Below are 25,038 nucleotides of genomic sequence, written 5' to 3' on the forward strand. Positions count from 1 at the left end.
TATAAATATATGAAAAAATGATGTGGGTACTTGAATGAAAGGTCTTGATGAGTGTAATAGGGATGAGCTTATATCTTTAAAAATGTCAATAGTTCACAAGATACAAGGTCATTTCTTAATTATGTATCTAGAGATAGAGCATTTTCGAATGCAGCCTAAATACTTATCATCATGAATTGATTATTGGTGAGAATGATATGAAACCATGAAAAGGCACAACTCTAGGTCAAGACTTTTCCAACAATACCAAATTTAACCACAAAAACTTATTTTGTCATATAAATATACTGGCCACAAAATTTTGCTTATTTTCTTAATAATATAGATTCATGCTGGAAGTGTAACAACAGACTGGATATTTGAAATTAATTTTTTTTTTTTTCTACAGAAATAAGCGACTAAACAGCGATAAAAAAAATTAAATAATTGCACAAAAATATTTAAAAATTTTTTTATTGACCTTCAGTAAAAAAAAGTTGCTCAGTTTTATATTTCTATTATTATCAATAATTAATTACTTATTTAGTAAGTAATAATAAGTAGCATGACGTTGGATTGACATTGATTTTATTTTCATAATTAAACAAAGCTAAGTCTGACGTGGTTTCGCGCTACGGTGTCGAATATATTGACGCTGACTCAAGCCGTACAGTGCTTTTTTGGACAGCATGCTGATTCTTTTGTCTCCATTCTAACCATCTAATTAAATCAGCATTATTAGTAGTGTCACTTGTGTCTACCTTTGTTTCCAATTGTTGGTAGTAAGCTTCCCGGAGTAGGCGAAATGTTTGGATGTTACGATATGGTAAATTTGTTACTGGATCACGATATTTTGCCGGAAGTCTTGAACATAAGAATAAAAGCATTAGTAAGAGAAATTTTTTTTTGAAAAAAATTAGCAATTTAATAAGAAATTTATTTTTTGAAAATTTTAATCAAATTTATTTCTTGGCTGAAGAAATAATAATTTTTCTTATCATAATAACTTTTTGGTTGAAAAAAAAAGTAATTATTTACAAGTGGAACCAAACCATAAAAAATAGATGAATTTATGGATCATCATAATTTTTTTTTAACTTTTTTGTTCTTATGGCAGATTTTTGGTGGTGATATGGAAAATATCAAAAAATTAATATTTCAATTAAAAAATCATCTTTGAAAGTTCCCTGATAGCCACCTCATACTATAAATTCTTGTAGTTAAATGATTGCAGGTAATTTAGCGACAAGTTATCGTTTAGTTAACGTCAAGTCCACAAATGCCCATCCTTATATGCAAGTTGACAATAAGGTAGTGCCGAATTTTAAAAATAAGTTATCTATAAGCTTATAGTAAACTTGAATAGCAAATTTCGGTAACTTGACGACAAGTGTTTCACTACAATTCGTTGAAGTAAACTTGACCATAACTTGGCGATAAGTTGTAGATTAATACTTATTGCCAACCGACTTTTCGTCAAGTTATCTATGATTCTCAGCACTAAGTTATCTGAAAGTTATAGTATGAGATGGCTATCAGGGTTGGAAAAAATTTTGGTTCTAATGTTTTTTGATCAAATTTCTATTTTATCTTTTGTTGATGTTTTTAATACATTTTTTTTTTTTATGTGTACATAAAAAAAACGAACAATTAAAAAAAAAAAAAGTTGAACATCACAATTTTCTAAAAAATTTATAAATTTTTTTGAAAGTTTGTAAAATTGTGATAATCAATTTTTTTTTTTTTAATTGTTTATTTTTTTTATGTATTTCTAAAGAAAATCTATATTAATAAAATCAATTAGAAATTTCGTTCAAAAAAATGAAAATTAAAATCATTGACTCCACTTGTAAATATTTACCAACAAAAGTTTTCTAGATTAGGAAAAAAAAAATTTTGGAGGAAAACTCACAAATTGTATTATTTTTTTTTCAACACGAAAGTTACTGAAAAAATTTTTCTTTTTTCAGTTAAAGAATAAAATTTTTAACAAATTAATTTCTGATTTTGTCTCAGTGTACATTCAAATTTCATAAAAAATAATTGAAATTTTCAAAAATTTTAATTTTTTAGCTGAAGAAACAAAAATTTTTCTTCTTAAATCTTCTTTCTTTAAAATTATTTCTTTTTAAATCAAGTAATTTTTTTTCAACCAGAAAATTACTGTGAGAAAAATGTTTATTTCTTCAACTAAAAAATACAACTTTAAAATTTTCAACAAATTAATTTCTTCTTACAGTAATGTTCATTTTTTTCAAACAAAATGAATTATTAAAGAGCTTAAATATATAAAAATAAATAAAAAATACCTCGTGATGGCACAAAGTGATCTTAAAGTTCGTCTAGGTGCAGGAGTTTTTCTGAATGCTTTAAGAAATTGTCTTTCTGATTCAAAAGTAATGAACGTTCTTTCATAGTAACCTTTACTTTGAGCAATTTCTTTTTTACTAGATTTTTTTTCATCAGATTTCTTAGGATCATTTTCTCCTTTGTCTTTTGTAGTTTCTCTGCACAAAAAAAAAATAAATATATAAATAACAATTGACAGTAAAATAACAATTTAACAATTTACAAAACGTACTGAATTGATACAGGTGTATCTGACACTGTGTTTGTATTAAAATCATCAGCTGGTTTCACTTCATCATCCCCATCGATATTTATTTTTTCACTTTCTTTATCACGTGAGTCTGATAAGACCATTATTGGCATCGATAATGACTGATACCTTATCATAGGTTGCGACTGAGTTTTTCTTACAGTTCTCGTATTCTTTTTCTCACTTTCAAGTTTTTGATACTTTTCTAAATAAAAAAAAAAAAAAAAAAAAAAAAAAACAAAAGGTTGTAAATTAAAACGTAAATTTAAATATAAAGAAGGCAATAGGTACCAAGTGATTTAAGATTTATTTCTTCAGTCTCCAAAGCTTCTTCCAACAATTCTTCTTGCGTAGGTTTCCAAACATCATGCCTTACTTTTTTAACTTTTCGCCTCTGATCTTCATTTCTTTCTTTAAGTCTCTTTTGTGTTGCAGCAGACTTGGCAGCTGTTGATCTTCTTATAGATTTTCTTCCTAAAATATCATCACAAATCATCAGCTATATATAAATAAAAGCCAAGCTTTATAATTTGATTAGTTTAAAGTAAAAGCCCCCATTATTGACACAATAAGAGTGATCATGAATATTTGAATTTTTTTATAGTGTTTCAAATCAATATTGTCAACTTTATTTTATTGAACACCTTAATCATTGTTTTTACTTATATAATTTAATTAATTCACTTCGATAGCAATAAATTTAATAATTATTGTATCAACTTAAAACCAACAGTTCGAATGTATATATTATTGACAGCGCAAAAAATTCAAAGAGCCGATTATTGACATGTCATTGACCCTATTATTGACAGGTCTTTTATTACAGTCAAATTTATATTAACAATAATCATTTTTACTAACTAATGCAAAACTATTAATAATTTTTATTATTTTAAAATCCGTTTAAGACCTAGCTTTTCTATATTTTTTACCAGGTTTTTTTTAGCAATTTTTTCTAGTCTCAAATACTTTGATTCTTATAAAATCACATGAAAGTATGTAAACATTAATACGTTGGGATATATGTTGAGGGGGTGGAGTTACCTTACATCATGGCCTATGTTGTTAATTGATGCAAGTTAATTTTTGTATCCCCATCATTAACATTCGCTATTTTAAAATCAATTTTAACTCAATAAAATATAAATAAATGATTGTATGGTTATTTAGACTATAAATAATCTAAAATAATTTAAAACAATGCAATTACATAAAAAGAAAACATTGAAAAATCTGGATTTGAAAATAAGTTCTTTCTTAACGATATTATTTAGAATTTGCAAACGTATGAGCAGTTTTGGCCTACTAAAAAAAATGAAATTTTTTTCGGTAAATAGTTTATACCTTGGAATTAAATTTTACTATTTTTTAATTTTAAAAATATGTAAAATTGTAATGAAATATCAACAATTGTGATTATTAACAGATTTTAATAATGAAATAATAAAATTAAATAGGGTGTCAATAATAGGTGCCTTTACCATAGTAATAAAATAAAAACATACCTGTACTGTCATTAGAAAATTTTCTACGTTTAATAATTCGTGGTTTTTTTTCTTTGGTAACAGCTTTTGGCTGCGTAGTCACCGGCTTCGGTTCTTTGTAAGCCTTTGTTACAAGTCTACGCTTTTTTTTAGGTCCTTCTTGCTCAGGATCAGACACCGGCTCGTCATTTTCATCAATACTAAAATCTGAATCAACTTCATCTTCACCCTCATCTTCTTCCCTGAAGATAAATAATAATTAACAAATATTCTAAAAATAACTAATATAAATATTTACATATAATCATTATCCTGCTCGACTTCCTCAAATCCACCGTAAGTTGTTTTATAAAAATCATCTTCTTCCTCTTCATTTAACAATTTTGCCATTTTATTGCCAGCATTGGCACGTCTTTCTCTTGACGATGCCATTGTTTTTATTTATATATTTATTTATCAATTAAATAAAATAAATAATTTTTCTCACTGTCAAAATACAAAATATAAATTAAGGTTATCTTTGTGCACTTGTAAAACTTCAAGAATTTCTTTTGTTTCAATTAAGTTTTTAAATTAAATCACTTGTTAGTTTTATTATAAATTTTTAAACAAAAAATTTACAACACAAAGCATTGTCAAAAATAACAATAAAAAACTTGTTATTATTAATATGTATATGCTTATATAGCTGTTTCAGTAATCAGTAAATATAAAAATAATAATAACAGTAGATGGAAATTTACAAAAAAATTCACAAGATGACTCTGCAATAACAATGGAAGAATTTGATTGGCTGAATAAATAGAAACTGCCCAATGAAAATAGAGATACAAAACTAATAACACTAAAGTTGATATTAGAAATTTTTTTATAAATATAGCGATAAAATTATTATCAAAAAAAAAAAATTTGACATGTGAAAATTAAAAAAAGTTATTATTGAAAATTTTTAAAAGTATTTTTATTGTTACAATTTATTTTTCAAAAAATTGACAGCTGTCAGCTAACTTCAGTTCATACAAAACTAGGCAAAGTAGTTGACCGCCATTTCTATCTGGAGTTTATTTATGACACTGAAGTTGACAGACATTAAAAATTTTTTTAGAATTTTATGGCAATTAAATTATTATAAAGAAAAATTTAATTAAAAAATTTAACATATAAAAATTAATGAAAATTACAAGTGAAAATTTTTAGAAGCATTTTTTTATTATAAAAATTTTTTAAATTGACAACTGACAGCTAACTTCAGTTTCATGTTTATTTATCCTATGGTTAGACATAGAAGCTATATGGTTAGACATAGAAGTTATATTAAATTTTTTTTATAATAATTAATATCAATAAAATTGTATTAAAAAAATTTAATTAAAAAATTTATGACCCTGAAGTTAGCACATAGCCGACAAAAATGATTTTTAGTTACGGATATCTCGAGTAGGAATGGAGTTATGGCAAATGGATGCATATGAAATTATTTGGCGCGAAAAAATCTATATGTACAAAATTTTAAAATTTTGAAAAATTTTTCAAAAATTTTTTATGACCAAAAATAATTTTTGGAAAGCTCTCAAAAAGTTCTGAATCATCCAAATTTCTCAAAAACTCGTTATTTTCATTTATTATCAATTATCTATATGTACATTTTTTCGAATTGCGTTTTTTGTGCTGGGAGCTTTGGTTCTAAATAACTCCTTAAAAAATAATTTTATTCTCAAATAAAAAATTGTACATACAGTTTTCCTAAAAGTACACATGTACATTTTTTGATTTTTCTGAAATTTGAATATTTTCAAAGATATCCGCATCCAAAAATTTTTTTTAATTTATGAATTTGAAAAAAAATGTTTTTTTAATTAAAAAAAAAAGTACTTGTGTATTTATCAAAGAACTGTATGTACATTATTTTTCTTAGTAGTTTTTCCATTTTTTTCAAAAATATTTAAAATTTTTTATTTTTTTTTAATTTTTGTCTAGAATAAAAATTAAAAAAAAAATTTTTTTCGTTTAAATGAAATATGTTCCTACTTATTTCTTAAAAATCTTCATGTACGTTTCCTAAAACCACCAATAATGCCTAATATCTATTGTTAATTATAAATAACATTAGTTTTAAATTCTTAATTTAAAGAATCCACAGAGTGTACCATAGAACTACTTTTTATTGCATATACACTTCTCACAAAAATTAAGTGACCAAAATTTTTGCTTCGAAAAGGTCACACTTTTTATTAAAATGAAAATAAATTTGAAGTCAATGAAAATCGGTGAGAAAATGAGTCACTGCATTTTTGTATTTTCTGTACGATTATTGGTTGCTGAAATATCGATAATCAAAGACAAAATGATCATTTTCCATTCTAACAGCGATATCTCAGCGAGAAATGCTTGTATTGACGTCTTTAAAAAAAAGCAAATTGAAGCTAAACAAACAAGTTGTCTGATCCATGAAGAGGTTTGATATCCATTTAAAAAAATTTTTTCCGAGCCCGTAAACTAAAAGAAAAAAAACCAAAAACATTTCGAAAATTTTTTTCTCAGTGGTTTTCTAAACATTACTCGAAAAAAAATGAAAAACAAAAATTTTTGAACTTAGACCTAAAAACTAAACACTTAGAGCTACAATTTCCTTTTTTTTATTTACCGTACGACCATTTTTCGATAAATTACAGCCTGTTAAAATTCCCCCCAAAATTTAGATATTTTTCTTGATCCTTCATTTTTGTGAGAAGTGTATATGCAATAACAAGTAGTTCTATGGTACACTCTGTGGATTCTTTAAATTAAGAATTTAAAAACTAATGTTATTTATAATTAACAATAGATATTAGGCATTATTGGTGTTTTTAGGAAACGTACATGAAGATTTTTAAGAAATAAGTAGGTACATATTTCATTTAAACGAAAAAAATTTTTTTTTTAATTTTTATTCTAGACAAAAATTTTAAAAAAATCAAAAATTTTAAATATTTTTGAAAAAAATGGAAAAACTACTAAGAAAAATAATGTACATACAGTTCTTTGATAAATACACAAGTACTTTTTTGTTTTTTCCTGAAAAAATTTTTTTTTAAATTCATATCCGTATCCAAAAATTAAAAAAAATTTTTGGATACCGATATTTTCGAAAATATTTAAATTGGAAAAAATCCAAAAAATGTACATGTATATCTTAAAAAAATTAACAAGTACTTTTTTTTTTAATTAAAAAAACATTTTTTTTCAAATTCATATCCGTATCCAAAAATTTAAAAAAATTTTTGGATGCGGATATCTTTGAAAATATTCAAATTTCAGAAAAATCAAAAAATGTACATGTGTATTTTTAGAAAAACTGTATGTACAATTTTTTATTTAAGAATAAAATTATTTTTTAAGGAGTTATTTTGAACCAAAGCTTCCAGCGCAAAAAACGCAATTCGAAAAAATGTACATATAAATAATTGAAAATAACGAGTTTTTGAGAAATTCGGATGATTCAGAACTTTTTGAGAGCTTTCCAAAAATTATTTTTGGTCATAAAAAATTTTTGAAAAATTTTTCAAAATTTTAAAATTTTGTACATTTAGATTTTTTCGCGCCAAATAATTTCATATGCGTCCATTTGCCGTAACTCCATTCCTACTCGAGATATCTGTAACTAAAAATCATTTTTGTCGGCTATGTGCTAACTTTAGGGTCATAAAAATTTGACGTGAAAATTAACAAATATTAGTGAAATTTTTTTAAATTATTTTTATTATTACAATTTATTTTTAAAAAAATTGCCATGACATTAAAGTTAGCAGACTTAACTATTTTTTAATTTTTTTAAATAGATTTTTTCCAAAAAATTATTTTAAAAAAATTGCATTTTTTATTTTTAAAAATTTCTACATGTCGATTTTTTTTTCTACTTTTTTTTTGCCATAATTTATTTGTTAAAAAAATTCTTAAAATTATCAAATATCTGCTAAATGAATTTTCATAAAATTGACAGCTGTCAGCTAACTTCAGTTCATAAAAAACTAGGCAAAGAAGTTGACGGCCATTTCTATCTGGAGTTTATTTATCCTATGGTCAGACATTGAAGTTATATTAAATTTTTTTTACAATGTTTTATATAAATAAAATTATATTTAAAAAATTTCACAAGTGAAAATTAAAAAAAATTAAAAGAAAATTTTCAATAGCAATTTTTTATTGCAACTAATTTGTCATAAAAAAATAAAAATAAAATTGACAGCTCAGCTAACTTCAGTATGATGGTTAATAAGCTTGTGGTTGGTTGGAGCAAGAGGAGCCATCACCAGGAGGTAGTAAACCCTCGTTGATGTTTTATCCGCATCGGGTGTGATCGGGTTTGATGACTAGACTCGGGTTATTTCGCGGATCCGCGTATCCACTGCGTGTACATATTGTAAGAGTAGTGTGGACTTTATTTAACATCAGCAAGTACCAAGCAGTCGGAGTTGGGAGTGGGGTGGTGAGTAGGAAAGCAACAGAGAGCGAAGAGCTTTACCAGTCACAGTGATCAGCAGCAGTATTGGTCTCTCTGTTCGTTGATTTGGTAGAGTTTCATTTCGTAACGGGAGAGTTGGGTGTGAACGTTTCTGCACATTCTAAGTTCCCTGGTTTTGTTTATTATTATTATTATTATTATTATTATTATTATTATTGTTATTATTATTATGATTTGGATTTTAAAATAATAAATGCGTCAGTGATTACTTTTCATTAGTTATCAAAACGTTCGACATACGAAGTAGTAAAAGGCGAGTGGGTATAGCTGTAATAAAAAAAAGGAAAGAAAGAATAAAAAAAGTGGCTGTGAAATCAGTGTAAAACGCTTAGCACACGCATCGTCACGGTATTGAAATCGGAGAAACGAGAAAATTAAATTTTATATTCTATTCCATCAGTTGAACTAAATTATAAAAAATAAAACAACGTAAGAGAGCTAATTTGTTGCTGTAAATTATGTGGGATTCTGTCGCAGGATTACAATCAGCCACACGTCTAGTCAGCTGACATATTGCGCCCTGCTACACCACAGTAGCCTTCGGTAAGTGTCGCAACAAAATTAATAAGCTTTACTTTGACCATCTACAATCACTATTTTTATCAGTACTCATATAATAACAACCAAAGGTAATGTCACTTAACAAAGTAAATACGTCACTGTTTTGATTATGACGTATCGATTGAGCTTTAATAAATATTTTAAATATCCAGGTGAAAGAAAGAGAGAAAAAAATAACATAGATTGCATTTATTGTTCTCTACACTCGTCATTGTATGTGCGTAATCATGATCCATTGCCGTGGGTGTGATCCAATCACAAAGCTCGTACATCTTACACTAAATATATTTTATTTTTCACAAAGAAACTACGCAATTGGAAGTTAATCTCTGGTGTAAGAGTGTGAGTGGATACAGTGTTGACCCTGTATTATTTTATAAATTTATTCTCACTCAATAACATTTTTAATTTCATCATTATCTTCTTAAACTCTTCAACGGGTACGTCGTCGTAGTATTTATCGTACAGTTATAATCGTCATCGTCGTCTTGGTTTGTCGATCAACGACGCCAGCGCCGATCCAGAGAATACATATCATATACTCACATGTATTTATTCTTTGTGTGTTACATATTAATATAACACATATAATAAGTACTGTGTGTGTTTCTTGTTGTGTACTGACACCCCTACACGTTCCTTACTCTTCACTGTTATTCCCCTCTTTGCTGTATACATACACGCTTAGTTTTCTTACTTAGCTTTGGACTTCTCACCCTTATCCCTACCCTTTGTGCTCCACACAATTACAGACTGGTGTGTTGTGTACTAAAACGCACAATACACTAATAATACTTAGCTAGCAACTACTAGCAACTACAGCTACTAAATATTAAACAGAATTTATAAATCGAGCTAATATGTAGTTTGTGCTCATATTGGTGAATCACCTTTATAGATGACTGTTTAATTTTTAAATCTAAACTGCTTGAGTTACTATTAAATATTTAATTATCACAATCTTCATATTCAGCTAATCAAAGCATCATTACATTGGAAACTTATATTTTACTTTCGTCACACTTTTACTTGCGCGTGGGTTCCCATTCGCCTGATTCTCTTTCCCTTTCCTCCTTACCATGACACGTTTCCACCTTCCACTTGTTTTTTTCTTTTTTTTATATATTTATTTATTTACTTGTTATTTTTTTTCACTTACATAAACTAGATACAACTTTTACACTATTAATACCAGTGAATTCATATCGTAACTTTAATTATCAACCTATTCAAGGCTAACTAATTAACAGATGAGTTTTACTGACCTGACTTGCGTAAGAAATTATTTTGTTAGTCCATTAAATAGGGATTTCAAAAATACATTGCGAATTTAAATTTATTTTGAAATTAATGATCAATGTTGTAATAAGAAATTACTTAAAAATTTTTAACTATTTTATTTTTTAGCTGAAAAAATGAAAATTTTCCTCACAGCAACTTTCTTATTGAAAAAAAAAAAATTAAGACAGACAATTTGCGAATTTTTATCCAAAATTGGTTATTTTTAAATAAATTTACTGTGAGAAAATTTTTCATTTCTTCAGCTAAGAAATAAAATTTTAAACAAATTCAATTCTAATAACAATGCCGATTCTTTTTTCAAAAGAAATTTTTTCTCTCAGTGTATCAAAATTTTATTTCCAAGTAATTTATTTCTACCTTAAGTGGCAATAATTTTTCAATAGCTTAGTTCTTTTTCTACCGAATTATTTTGGTCAAATTTTATACACAAAAAAAAAATACAATTGACATTTTCATATTAGATTTTTATAAAAAATGGAGCAAAAAATCTTCGCAAATATTTTCTTATTTATTCTTAACATTGAAAGAAACAATTTCTTTTGAAAAAAAAATAAACAATATTGTAATAAAAAATTAATTAATTAAAAATTTCAAACAATTTTATTTTTTAGTTAAAGAAATAAAAATTTTTCTCTCAGTAACTTAATTATTGAAACAAAGTTTTATAAATTTGGGTAAAAGCAATTTTAAATAAAAATTGGGAAATTGTTTAGAGTAAAAGCTCCAAATATTGATCAATTTATGCTCATTTAAAAAAAAAATGGTCAAAAATCTTCGCAATTATCTTTTTATTTATTCTTTACATTGAGAGAAAAACAACAATTGTGTAATAAAAAAATTAATTAGCTAAAAATTTTATTTTTTAGCTGAAGAAATAAAAATTTTTCTCACCGTAATTTAATTATTGAAAAAAAATTTTCTAAATTCGAACAAAAACAATCTTGGATTAAAATTCAGAAATTATCTACCTAATTTTTTTTCTCATATCAAAAAACTTTTTCAACAAGAAAGTTACTGAAAACAAATTTTTATTTCTTCAGCTAAAAAATAAAATGTTCAAAATTTTTAACTAATTAATTTTTTCTCAAAATTTCCATTTTTTTCAAGATAAATTTTTACTTTTCACTATTCTTTGTTTCAGCCAGTACCTAAAAATTTTATTATAACATTTTTCATTTCCAATCGGTTTATTGACTGCATGATAATTATTAAAACCCACCAGTACAAAGAAATTTACACTTGGGATTTGAGTATGAGTATGAATGTGTCATCGTACAGAATAATGACTCAAAGTAGTTTTGGGAAACAATTGATTGTAAACTCAGTAAACTTTAACAAAGCGCACAGTTACTTATTTATTACTTTAATTGAATGGTAACAAAATTATAAATTTAAAAATAATGTTAAGTAACATTAACGAAGAACGTGACATTGATACAAATGATATCTATTTTATTAATTGAAAAAAAAAAATAGAACGATAACGATGATATGCTTGATTTATCATTATATTATTTTTAGTGTAATTTTTAATAAAATACTCGCCGAAAAATTATTTCAATAAATTGTCTTTATTGAAATTTTAATTGATACAATTTGCGTACCTGTTAATTTTTATTTAAACATTCTTTGAGTCATTTTTGTTTTTGTTTCGGTTTAATTCAAAGTTATTGATAAGAAAAAGGTATTTTTTCTATTTATATAAATTTTTAAAAGAAAATTTTACTTTGTTTAATTAAAATTAAAATTTTTTTTTTTAATAAATATTAAAAAATAATTGCTAATAAAAAAAAAATTGATTAAGGTAAAAGCCCCAGTATATGATCATGTACCAGTATATGATCACTCCATGTATTTTTATATCTATATTCGCAAATATAGGTATACAAATACAAGGAGTGATCATATACTGGTACATGATCATATATTGGGGCTTTTACCTTATTTATTAAAATAATCAAAATTTATTATAAAAAAAAAAATAAAAATTATTTTGGAGTTAAGAAGCAATAAATGTTTTAAGAAGATAAATAAGCTTTTATCAAAAACAAAACGCAGCGATAAAATGTTTTGAATAAGCAGACATAACACTAAAAGTGAATTTAAAAGACAGTGTATTTAAATTTATTATAATTAGAAAAATATGATTGAAAAGATAAATATTTAATAATGTGTCCTTGATGTTCTCAGGTTATTATTCGGACAAAGTTATATATTATACGTCCTTCATACAAGCAACACACATTATTATACAGTGACAAGTAAAGCGAATAGAGCCTATCTCATCGTCCTTCGCACAACCTTTGTTTCATCGGTTCGCTTTAAACTCGCACGATACAAATATAACACTAATAACTACGTCACTGTTTTCTCAATCTCTATTCTGTGTCCCAATCTTAAATACGCTGATCAACACCGCACTTACCTACTGTACCTATAAGAAATAATTTAAAAGCTATGAGCTTCAAGCTCGGACACAACAAATGCGTTGGGAGTCAGCTCAGATCAAGAAACACATTACCAAATGTACACGTGTTAAGCTTGAGCTTTATTAAATTTACAAACGCTAAATACGCTAAATCCTTGGACCTGTACCAAGTTTCTGGTCTGGTGTTTCCGCTTTTTTACTCAAAGAACTTTTATATTTTCAATCTAGTGCGTATCAAGACAAAGAAATTTTTTTTATATCTTATAAATACAACAAATAAATTACGCATTGATATATTTATCCATATTAGTTCTTAAAAGTAATGGCAATTGTTCTATACTCGATTTAATTGAGGTCATTGTTCTCCTGTTGTATTCACCCGTCCAGATGTTGGATGAATAAACTTTAATGACAGGTCAAGATTGTTATAAACTCGAGGAAATTCAAACAATATTTTTTTTATTTTTTTAGTAGTAATTACAATTAATTTTTTTCTAAATTAATAAATACTATTGATTATTTTTTGGAAGTAGAGTCCAAAGTATTTTTATTAATATACAAAAAATTTTATTTTTTTTTTTCTTTTTAAATTATTTCACTTGCATTTAAAATTTAAATCATTAAAAAGGCCAAAAATACATTTTTAAATGAGTTTTAAAGGTTTTAATTTAAAAAAAAATTTTGTTGACCATTAATTATTACAAAAATTTTTTTAAAAGTTTTGTTGAATTTTATGTAAAAAAAAAAATATCTATATACTTTAAAAATGTAAATTTTTTTAAATTTACAATTTTTTGATTTTTTTTAATAATAAACTAGGCTTAAAAAAATATTTTTAAAAAATTGCACTTATAATTTTTTAGAGCTTTTAAAGATGGAATTTTTTAAATAAATTTTTCTTGCTATGATTTATTAATTAAAAAATTTTTTAAAATTTTCAAGTATTAATTTCATTCATATTTTTTTTTTTTTTTTTTTTTTAAATAAAAAAATTGATGATATTTAGTTCAGCAGACATCTGAAAATTTTTTAAATTCTTATAACAAATAAATTATATAAAAAAAAAATATTTTTTTAAAATTTGCACTTGTAATTTTTTTCAATTTCTAGACATGGAATTTTTTTATTAAAATTTTTTCACAATAATTTTGTTACAAAAATTTAAAAAATTCAGTCAGTTAATTTTAGTATCATAAAAGTTGATATTTTTTTTTAGAATCATTCTGATATCAAATAAAAAAAATAAATAAATAAAAAAATAATATGTTATTAAAAAATTTTAAATATAAAGATACTAAAATTAGTTGACATTCTATAATTTTTTATTTTTTTCAATTGTTCTACATGTGAAATTTTTTAAATAAAAAAAAAACTCCAAAAATTTTCAGATGTCGGCTAATTTAATTGTCATTTAAATACAATTCTTATGAATAAAAAATAATATTACTAAAGTTAGGAGACGTTTTTAATTTTTTGATTATTTTTCATTTATTAAATTGAAATTAAAAAATATTTTTTAAAAATTGCACTCATAGTTTTTCATGTTTTTTACAAATGAAATTTTTTTTTATAATATTTTTTTTTAATAAAAAAATTGTTAAAATTTTTAAATGTCGGCTAACTTAATTTTCATTAAAAAATATTGTGTACTCCAAATTCAAAAATGATGATAATTACCCAAAAATAATATTTATCAATTTATGTAATTATTTTAAAAAATATTACACTGAAATGATGAACACTAGAAATTTTTTTTAAATTTTATAACAATTAAATTATTAAAAATTAAAAAAAAATGATTAGTGGAAATTTTTAGAAGCATTTTTTTAATTGTAATTGATTTATTACAAAATTAAAAAAAAATTAACAGCTGTCAGTTAATTTCAGTATTATTAAAAAAAATGATTAGATATATTAAAAAAAAAAAATTACAAAATAAATTTAGTCTTAATTTACAACATTAAAAAAGATATGAAGCCCTGAAAAATAATAATGACTCTGGAGGCCATGTGACAGCGCACAATATTTACAGCGCATGCTTAGCGTATTTTTAAATCCGCACTAGCGCCATCTTCCTTACTAATTCCACAAAGTGTATTTAATAAAATATATTCAAACTCCAAAAACAAAGTAATTAAAAAAAAATAAAAACAGAAAAAATCCAAACAAAGGTAAACGATCTGTCAGTTGAAGAAATGAAAATAAAAAAAATATGTGTATGTGTGCGTGCGAGTTAGCTTAATACAAATGAGTCTTAAAGTCAGTTGTGCACTCGCCCAGTGGTATGTGACACAGAGAGAAGTGGTGAGTGGTGAGTGAGTAAGGATCGCCGTCATGAAAACATTCGGGCGCCGTCGTCGTCGCCATCGTTGTTGTTCTTCCTCCGTCCTTGCTAGCTGTACGGAATTCAACAAATATCGAACGCCTCCTCTGTGTGTGTACTCGGACACGACGACGACGGGGAGGTATACGTGATCGTCGTCGTAATTATTATTTTATTATTATTTATTTATCATTTTGAAAAAAAAAGTGCGCAACTAAATAAGTCCGGTCTGATGATAGCCAAATTAAATTTAATGGATAGAAGTGAAGTGAGCCAGCAAGTTGTGTGTCGGGACATAAAGATACGCCACGGGGAAATCCTCCTGTCGTACATTTATACCAACACAATCACTTGGTAATACACTGGTAAGAGTGAGACAGTTGAGAGTAATGAAGAAAGACTTAACACGTACAGCGGTGGTAAGAGTGAGACAGTAAATAGATAATAAAATAAAACAAGAAAGTAACAGATAGATATTCTGAGATATAAGAGCAAGACAAAAAATCTAAGAAAGAGTTAAAGAGAAAAAAAGAGCGAAAGAAAACGAGAAAGAGTGAGACAGATCATTTTATTAATTTCTTTATTTTATGAGACTAGAAGATCGGACAAACGGGGTTTTATCGTGGACAATCGTGTGCGTGTATATTCTTCCGTGGTACAGAGACATGGGACATGGAGCTCACTTGAAAGCACTCTTACTCCATGTTGTGCATCGGTTGCAACACTACATTGCGTACTCCAAAGTGAGTGATATCATTCTTCTCTCTTTAATAAATATACATTCATATATTTTTATAAAAATATTGTTGTTATACTTTTTAGCCAACCCTATTGTCATGGTCATTGTGTTACGCGGGGTGAATTAACTTAAAATTATGTAAATAAGCTGCCAAGCCCCGTTGGTAAGGACAGAGCGAGAAAAGTGGGAGTTAAAAAATAAAACTAAAATTACCCGATGTTTATTTTTTTTTTATTTATTAAAAATTGCACTTAAAGTTTTACAAGTGATTTTTTTTGTTATTTTTTTTGTGTAAAAATTTTCAATAAAAATAATTTTAGAAATTTTTAGACGTCGGTTAACTTAATTTTCATTAAAAAATAAAACTACAGTTAGTCGAAGTTTATAATTTAATTTTTTTTATTTATTAAAAATTGCACTTAGTTTTACAATTTTTTTGCAAGTGAATTTTTTTATTTTTTTGTATAAAAATTCTCAATAAAAATAATTGTAAAAATTTTTAGATGTCGGTTAATTTAATTTTCATTAAAAAATAAAGCTAAAATTAGCCGACGTTTATAATTTTTTAACTTTTTTTTTTAATTAATAAATTGGAACAAAAAAATATTTATTAAAAATTGCACTTAAAGTTTATGACAACAAAGTTAGCCGACATCTAAAAATTTTTAGAACTTTTTTTTATTGAAAAAATTATTAAAAAAAATTTCACATGTAGAAAGTTTTAAAAATTATACGTGCAATTTTGTAATAGTATATAACACCCCTAGGGAAGAAAAGTAAGAAAAGCCTCAGATCACATGCAATTGTTGGTCGAGGCGAAGCTGAGGTCAACAAACATGTGATCTGAGGCTTTCTTATTTACTTCCCGAGGAGCGTATACTATTTTTTTCTCCGACGAAGGCGGAAAGCGGCAACTTCGTTTAGCGCAGCGGGGCTGAAGTTGCCGCTTTACGCCCGGAGGGGAAAAAAGATATTTTTTTTGTTCTAATTTTAATTGATAATTGCTACTTGCTACTTGGCAATTGTTCTGATTTTAATTGATAAAAAAAAATCTAAAATTTTTGAACGTTGGTTAATTTTAATGTCATTTAAAGTTTTACAAGTGAATTTTTTTGTATAAGAATTTTTAATAAAAATAATTGTAAAAATTTTTAGAGGTCAGTTAACTTAATTTTCATTAAAAAATAAAACTAAAATTAGTCGACGTTTATAATTTTTTAATTGAATAAATTGGAACAAAAAAGTATTTATTAAAAATTGCTCTTAAAGTTTGACAACATAGTTAGCCATCTAAAAATTTTTAGAATTTTTTTTATTGAAAAAATTATTTTAAAAAATTTCACTCGTAGAAAGTTTTGAAAATTATACGTGCAATTTTGTAAAAATATTTTTTTTATTCTAATTTAATTGATAAAAAAAAATCTAAAATTTTTGAACGTTGGCTAATTTTAATGTCATTTAAAGTTTTATAATTTTTTTATAAGTGAATTTTTTTTTTTTTATTTTTTTGTGTAAAAATTTTCAATATAAATAATTTTAAAAATGTTTAGATGTCGGTTAACTTAATTTTCATTAAAAAATAAAACTAAAATAAGCCGACGTTTTTAATTTTTTTTTTTATTTAATAAATTGGAACAAAAAAATAGTTATAAAAACTGCACTTAGTTTTACAATTTTTTTTACAAGTGAATTTTTTTTTTTTATTTTTTTTTATAAAAATTTTCAATAAAAATAATAGTAAAAATTTTTAGTTGTTGGTTAACTTAATTTTCATGTTAAAAAAATTAGTATATAAGTCTATACTTTATCTGTCATAAACTTTATTAATCTCATTGTTTTTATCTACTCTAAAAAAATGAATTTATTTTTAAATTTTAATATTGTTGAATTTTATCTGTCATGTGTTATGACTTTTGGCCGAGTCGAAACTGTATGCATTTCGGATATTTACAGCTACATGAGTTACTGATATAAATATTAACTGTGATGGAAACAAAGTAAAGTGTTGATAAGTGTCGAGTTTAATAATAATAATTTGTATTTTTTAATTTCAGGTAAACGTCAAGTGACTGCCAATTGTGGGTAGTCTGACAGACGACTCAAACAGTATCGAGGTTTACTGTGTTTATATATATTTTAAAAAATAAAGAATCACTGAGATAAATAAAAGAGACTTTTACTATCTGAATTTTAATAAATAACTTAATCGTAAAAAAAAAAAATAAATAAATAAATAAAATGGAGCGTGAGTCAAACCCGATGCAAGCGTTGTGTCGCAGCGGCTGTGGATTCTACGGCTCGCCAGCCACTGATGGCCTTTGCTCTCTGTGCTTCAAAGAGAACCTTAAGAAGAAACAACAACCCCCGGTATCTTCGGCAACTGTTTCAGCCTCACAACCAGTATCTAGCAATGCTGGAACGCTCCAAAGTAGTTTCAGCAGTCCTGCTGCGGGTACCACCGCCCAGCCTACCATTCCCACAATTCCACAGTCTACGACAGATTTATCAAGTTCAAAAGAGGTAATTTTACTATTTTTATTTTATTTATTTTATTTAAATTGCTGTTATGTAAACATGTAAAAAAAAAGAAAACTAAATTAAATGATTATCATTCGTCATGATTTCGCAAATTATTTTTGATCACAAGATTTAAATTCCAGTTGTATATTATGGTCTCTGGTCATAGTTCACCTGATGCAAAACCAGTAAATTTTATTTTATTTAAGGTAAAAGCCCCTATTATTGACAGGCCCCCACTATTGACACCCTATTTAATTTTATTATTTCATTATTAAAGTCTGTTAATGACAATTGTTGATATTTCATGACAATTTTACAATTTTTAAAATTAAAAAATAGTAAAATTTAATTCCAAAGTATAAACTATTTACCGCAAAAAAAATTCCATTTTTTTAAGTAGGCTAAAACTGCTTATACGTTTGTAATTTCTAAACAATATTGTTAAGAAAGACCTTATTTTCAAATCCAGATTTCTCAATGTTTTTTTATGTAATTGCATTGCTTAAAATTATTTTAGATTATTTATAGTCTAAATAACCATATAATAAGTTATTTATACTTTATCGAGTTAAAATTAATTTTAAAATAGCGAATGTCAATGATGGGGACACAAAAATTAACTTGCGTCAACTAACGACATTGGCCATAATCTAAGGTTACTCAACCCCCTCAACATACATATCAAAGTATTAATGTTTACATACTGTCATGTAATTTTATAAGAATCAAAGTATTTGAGACTATGAAAAATTGCTATAAAAAACCTGGTAAAAAATATAGAAAAGCTAGGTCTTAAACGGATTTTAAAATAATGAAAATTATTGATAGTTTTGCATTAGTTAGTAAAAATGATTATAGTTAATATAAATTTAACTGTAATAAAAGACCTGTCAATAATAGGGCCAATGGTATGTCAATAATCGGCTTATTGAATTTTTTGTGCTGTCAATAATACATACATTCGACCTGTTGGTTTTAAGTTGATATAATAATTATTAAATTTATTGCTATTAAAGTTAATTAATTAAATTATATAGAGAATTTATTTCTACAAAGTAGAAACAATGATTAACATGTCCTATAAAAAAAAAAATTGACAATATTGATTTGAAACACAATAAAAAAATTCAAATATTCATGATCACTTTAATAGTGTCAATAATGGGGGCTTTTACCTTATTGTACTTATGTAGTTGAAAAATTATTTTATATTTTTTAAAAAAATGACGCGTTGAATATAAGATGGTATATTATTGATTATTAATTTTTGAAAAATAATTAACAGGTAAATAGGGACGAACAAGAAGCTGAAGGTGGAGTGAGTAGTGGAGCGGCTGAAGGTTCGGTCAGCAGTGGTGATACGGATGATGGCTTTGATGGAAAAGAGACTGACAAAGAATTCAAAAAGAAGAAAAATCGTTGTGTTGTATGCCGCAAAAAAGTTGGTTTAACTGGTGAGTTGGATAATCAATCTATATTATTAAGAGAATAAGAAAAATTTTGTATCCAGGATAGTCATATGATATACATAATTAAGAAATTACCTTGTATCTTCTGAGATATTGACATTTCTAAAGATATAAGCTCATCCTGATGTTACACTCATCGAGACCTTTCATTTGAGTAAGAAAAAGCTCTTGATGAGTGTAATATCGAAATGAGCTCATATCTTTAAAAACGTCAATATTTGAGAAAGTACAGTATAATTTCACAAATATCTTGTGAAATGTTGACGTTTTTTAAGATATAAGCCCACCCCGACCATACACTCATCAAGACCTTTCATCTAAGTACCCACATACATTTTGATATATTTTTCATTTATACATATATTTAATATATATAAAATATATGAAAAATTGATGTGGGTACTCAAATGAAAGCTCTTGATGAGTGTAACATCGGAATGAGCTTATATCTTTAATAACGTCAATAGTTAAGAAAGTATAGTGCCATTTCACAAATATCTTGTGAAGTATTGACATTTTTGAAGATATAAGCTCACTCCGACATTACACTCATCGAGACCTTTCATTGGAGTATCCACATCAATTTTTCATATATTTATATATATGTATATATGAAAAATATGTCAAAATGCATGTGGGTAGTCAAATGAAAGCTCTTGATGAGTGTAGCATCGAGATGAACTTATATCGTTAAAAATGTCAATAATTAAGAAATGACATTGTATTTTGTCTACTGATGATATTTTCAACGATATAAGCTCTCCTCGACATTGCACTCATCGAGACCTTTCATTTGAGTACCCACATCAATTTTTTATACATTTATATATATTATATCTATATGCATACATGAACAATATGTCAAAATGCAAGTGGGTACCCAAATGAAAGCTCTTGATGAGTGTAACATCGGGATGAGCTTATATCTTTAAAAACGTCAATATTTAAGAAAGTACAGTGCAACGACAAAAATCATTATTTAATAAAGCAAAATTTTATTTATTCATAGTTTACAAATCACGGCAGTCACATAGTGACTGCAAGTTCGCTTATTATATAATAATTAATAATTTTTTATCTATTTAAAGGATTCGAATGCCGTTGTGGTGGACTCTTTTGCTCTGTGCATCGATACAGTGACAAACACGATTGCAAGTTCGATTATAGAGAAATGGGTGCCCAAGAAATTCGGCGTAACAACCCGGTTGTTGTTGGTGAAAAAGTGCAAAAAATTTGAACTATTTTAGTGTGTAGTCGTTGGGAAAATGGTTATAACTATATAAACAAAACAAAATATTATAATAATTAAATAAAAAATAAAAAAAATAAAAAAAAATTAAGCATGAAAATAACGAGATGAATTATCTGGCAGCTGATTGCACATTGAGGAATGGGGTATGGTTAACTAAATAATTGAAAAAAAATCGTAAGAAAAATACATTGATAAATGTATGAATGAACAAGTGTGATTGGTTGTAAGAATGTCATTTCAAACAATGGTTATAATTATTAAAAAGTAATAAAATAATAATAACAATTAACTTAATTAATAAATGAACATTCTGTGAATTTCGGATGTGGGTAGACAAAGTTATTATTAAATAAAATATATAAATAAATATATATGTATGTATGACTGTAAGAATGGGTAAATTAAAATATGAGTGTTAGTGCCATGTCGGATTGTCATCTAGTGAGTTTTAAAATGCGAAATAACATCTGGTTAGTTGCTGCCAGTTTACTACTATTTTACCTATTATATTATTATTATTATTATTATGGTTTATTATTATATATATAATAATTATTAATTTACTTAATGCAAAATCAATTAAAAATAGATAAATTTAATACCAATTATATTTAAGTAGACTAAATTCCTGGTGCAGTCAGTCAGTCAGAAATTAATCTTGTTGAAGGCAGTCGATTGGATCCAGTCGAAGGAAGCCGAATTATTAAGCTCGAAAACAAATGTTTTTTCTTGTATCAACTATTATTATTATTATTATTATTATTATTATTATTATTATTATTATTATTATTTTTGTTTCTATATATTTAGTAAAAGGGAGTGTTGTTTAGGCAATGACTGACGTTGATGGGTGATCACAATTATAGATTAATTGGTAGTCTAATAACGATTAAGTATATTAGCCGATTAATTCATAAATAATGCAATGAAGTATAAGTAGTAACTGTGTGTTTATGTCCAATCTCACGAAGAATATATCGAGCATTATTACTCATTAAACAAAAAAGATAAAAAAAAAACACTGTTTGAAATTACGTTGCGAATGCTTATTTACGCGAATTACATACGGAGTTTTTTTTGTAATTGAATAATTAAAGATTAAAAAGTTAATTAATTTAATTAATTAAAATAAATAAATTATAAAAGATTAAAAGAAGTAATCTAAAAATAACAAACAAAACCCTTGGCTTGCCAAATGCAATACGTTCGGCGTATTGTCATTGCTTTAAACTGCAATAAATCATTTTAATCAAGGATTTTTGTTTACACGATTGTTAGAGTGTTAATTATTATTATTAAATATTATTAACTATTATTATTAATATTATTCAATACTTTTTGATTTTTTCTTCCTTGGCTTTTGATGTTTTTTTTTTTAAGTATACTTGACGAAAGGTTTTGATTTAATTGTAGCGACTCACGCTAAAATTTCGTGTGTTCCGCCCACGATCAATGTAAAATCCAAATCCTTAAATTATTAATTATTAAATTTTTTTCTTGAGCTTACTAAAAAAAAGTCATGCTGAGAATATAAGAAGAAATTAAAGTAATGAGTAGTTAAAGCAGTTTTATTTCATCATATTGATGAACATAATTATTGTAATCGTAAAAAAAAAATCTATAATAATAAATTGAGAGAATTTTTTAAACTTACTAATTTTATACAAGTTGGTTTTTTTTTATCAATAATTATAGTATGTAAAAACCAACTGGAGCTACTATGGATTAAGATCGTGGACGGGGTACTTATGCCCCTAGCTAAGTCAAGTCGTTGCTTTTAATATTTCTGTTGCTTATATTACTATTATTGTTCTTTATTATTATTATTTTTATTATTAATGGTGAGAAGTTTTGTTGCTACATATATTTTACTCTGACTAAAAAATTGTAATCAGATTATTTGTGATTACCATTTCATTCAAAATTGGATTAATATTTTATTACAATTTATTTGAATTATTATATTAATAATAATTTTTGAATTTACAAATTTAAACATAAATGCTTTTTTTTTTTTATTTTTAATTCCATTTAAATATTTAACATTTTATTTTTAAAATCATTATTTTTTTAGTGATTTTTAAAAGGTGGTGATGTCTTCCTGCACGGAAAGAAAAAGATAACATTGGATAACATTTCATATTATACTTAGTGACATTTGTAGTGAAAAGAAATTTCAGATAGTAACTAGTATAATCCAGATTATACTGAGTGATATCGGGTTATGCTCATTGTAATCTTCCATTTCTCCCAGTAAAATTTCAGATTATACCACGTAAGATTCCACTGAATATAATCCGAGATTTTATCCTGTAGAATTTGGATTATAATTCAGTAGAATCTTGGATTATACCCAGTGATATCTGCGTCATTTTCTTTCTAGCGTCTGCGCGTCAAGTGTTGTTTACAATTTATGAATTATAATCAATCATCAGTATATTGAACATTAAAAAAATATAATCGGTGCATTAATTACTGTGTGGACATTTATATTTTTTGCTATGTAACAAAATATTTTATAGCCGCTATATCTATATTATTAAGAGAATAAGAAAAATTTTGTCGCCAATATAGTCATATTATAAAATCGGTTTTTTTATTTTAGTAAAATTTGGTCTCATTGCAAAGGTCTTGACTTGAATTTGTGCCTTTTCAAGGGTTCATGTCATTCTTGACAATAGTCAATTTGTGATGATAAGTATTTAGGCTGCATTTAAATATGCTCTATCTCTAGATACATAATTAAGAAATGACCTTGTATCTTGTGAACTATTGACATTTTTAATAATATAAGCTCACCCCGATGTTACACTTCATCGAGACCTTTCATTTGAGTACCCATATCAATTTTTCATATATTTATATTTATTATATATACGTATATATGAAAAATATATCAAAATGCATGTGGGTACTCAAATGAAAGCTCTTAATGAGTGTAACATCAGAATGAGCTTATATCTTTAAAAACGTCAATAGTCAAGCAAGTACAGTACAATTTCACAAATATCTAGTGAACTATTGAAATTTTTAATAATATAAGCTCATCCTGAAGTTACACTCATCGAGACCTTTCATTTGAGTACCTACATCAATTTTTGATATATTTATATATATTATATATATGTCTATATGAAAAATATATCAAAATGCAAGTGAATACTCAAATGAAAGCTCTTGATGAGTGTAACATCAGAATAAGCTTATATCTTTAAAAACGTCAATAGTCAAGCAAGTACAGTATAATTTCACAAATATTTTGTGAAATATTAACATTTTTTACGATATAAGCTTACTCCGTCAATACACTCATCGAGACCTTTCATTTGAGTACCCACATCAATTTTTCATATATTTATATATATATGAAAATATGAAAAATATATCAAAAGTGCAAGTGGGTACTCAAATGAAAGCTCTTGACGAGTGTAACATCGGGATGAGCTTATATCTTTAAAAACGTCAATAGTTAAGAAAGTACAGTGCAGTTTAACAAAAGCCATTATTTAATAAAGCAAAATGTTCTTTATTTATAGTTTACAAATCACTGCAGTCACATAGTGACTGCAAGGTTGCTAGTAATTATTTATATTACAAGATATATAATAATAATGTACAAGACATAGTCATATGATAATACTAAGTGCACAGGCGCTAGAAAAAAAAATCGCGGAGATATCACTGAGTATAATCCAAATTCTACAGGATACAATCTCGGATTATATCCAGTGAAATCTTACGCGGTATAATCTGAGATTTTACTGGGAGGAAATGGGAGATTACAATGAGTATAATTCAGATGTCACTCAGTATAATCTGGATTATACTAGCTACTATCTGAAATTTTTTTTTTACTACATGTCACTAAGCATAATCTGAAA

At 25.9% G+C, this 25,038-nt stretch overlaps 2 protein-coding genes across 6 annotated transcripts; one reads left to right on the forward strand and one right to left on the reverse strand.

Annotated features, from left to right (window-relative positions):
• Window positions 1-474: 474 nt before the first annotated feature.
• LOC123272102 (vacuolar protein sorting-associated protein 72 homolog) lies at window positions 475-4,663 on the reverse strand. Its single transcript, XM_044738749.1, has 6 exons — window positions 4,361-4,663; window positions 4,084-4,304; window positions 2,870-3,052; window positions 2,561-2,783; window positions 2,289-2,486; window positions 475-843 (listed from the first exon to the last, which is right to left on the reverse strand). The coding sequence occupies exons 1-6, from the start codon at window positions 4,492-4,494 to the stop codon at window positions 612-614; spliced, it is 1,191 nt and encodes a 396-aa protein (XP_044594684.1). The 5' UTR covers window positions 4,495-4,663; the 3' UTR covers window positions 475-611.
• A 3,631-nt stretch (window positions 4,664-8,294) lies between these two features.
• Window positions 8,295-22,810, forward strand: LOC123272103 (AN1-type zinc finger protein 6). 5 transcript variants are annotated; one of them, XM_044738751.1, is made up of 5 exons: window positions 8,295-8,675; window positions 8,783-9,106; window positions 17,971-18,436; window positions 19,722-19,890; window positions 20,994-22,810. In XM_044738751.1, the coding sequence occupies exons 3-5, from the start codon at window positions 18,155-18,157 to the stop codon at window positions 21,140-21,142; spliced, it is 600 nt and encodes a 199-aa protein (XP_044594686.1). In that variant the 5' UTR covers window positions 8,295-8,675; window positions 8,783-9,106; window positions 17,971-18,154; the 3' UTR covers window positions 21,143-22,810. The 5 variants fall into 5 exon arrangements, with proteins under 5 accessions (XP_044594686.1, XP_044594685.1, XP_044594688.1 ...); XM_044738753.1 differs by lacking the exons at window positions 8,295-8,675; window positions 8,783-9,106 and adding exons at window positions 15,181-15,920; window positions 16,000-16,079; XM_044738750.1 differs by having other exon boundaries at window positions 8,295-9,106.
• The last annotated feature ends 2,228 nt before the right edge of the window (window positions 22,811-25,038 follow it).

Source organism: Cotesia glomerata, linkage group LG9 (assembly GCF_020080835.1).
Source record: "Cotesia glomerata isolate CgM1 linkage group LG9, MPM_Cglom_v2.3, whole genome shotgun sequence".
NCBI lineage: Eukaryota > Metazoa > Arthropoda > Insecta > Hymenoptera > Braconidae > Cotesia > Cotesia glomerata.

Bases quoted from the DNA above. Each gene is read 5' to 3' on its own strand.
- LOC123272103 (XM_044738750.1), top strand. From the start codon at position 18,155: ATGGAGCGTGAGTCAAACCCGATGCAAGCGTTGTGTCGCAGCGGCTGT. The intron at 18,437-19,721 runs GTAATTTTACTA...AATAATTAACAG, and splicing joins ATTTATCAAGTTCAAAAGAG to GTAAATAGGGACGAACAAGA. The intron at 19,891-20,993 runs GTGAGTTGGATA...ATCTATTTAAAG, and splicing joins CAAAAAAGTTGGTTTAACTG to GATTCGAATGCCGTTGTGGT.
- LOC123272102 (XM_044738749.1), bottom strand. From the start codon at position 4,494: ATGGCATCGTCAAGAGAAAGACGTGCCAATGCTGGCAATAAAATGGCA. The intron at 2,487-2,560 runs GTACGTTTTGTA...TTTTTTGTGCAG, and splicing joins GATACACCTGTATCAATTCA to AGAAACTACAAAAGACAAAG. The intron at 844-2,288 runs GTATTTTTTATT...CTTATGTTCAAG, and splicing joins TCACTTTGTGCCATCACGAG to ACTTCCGGCAAAATATCGTG.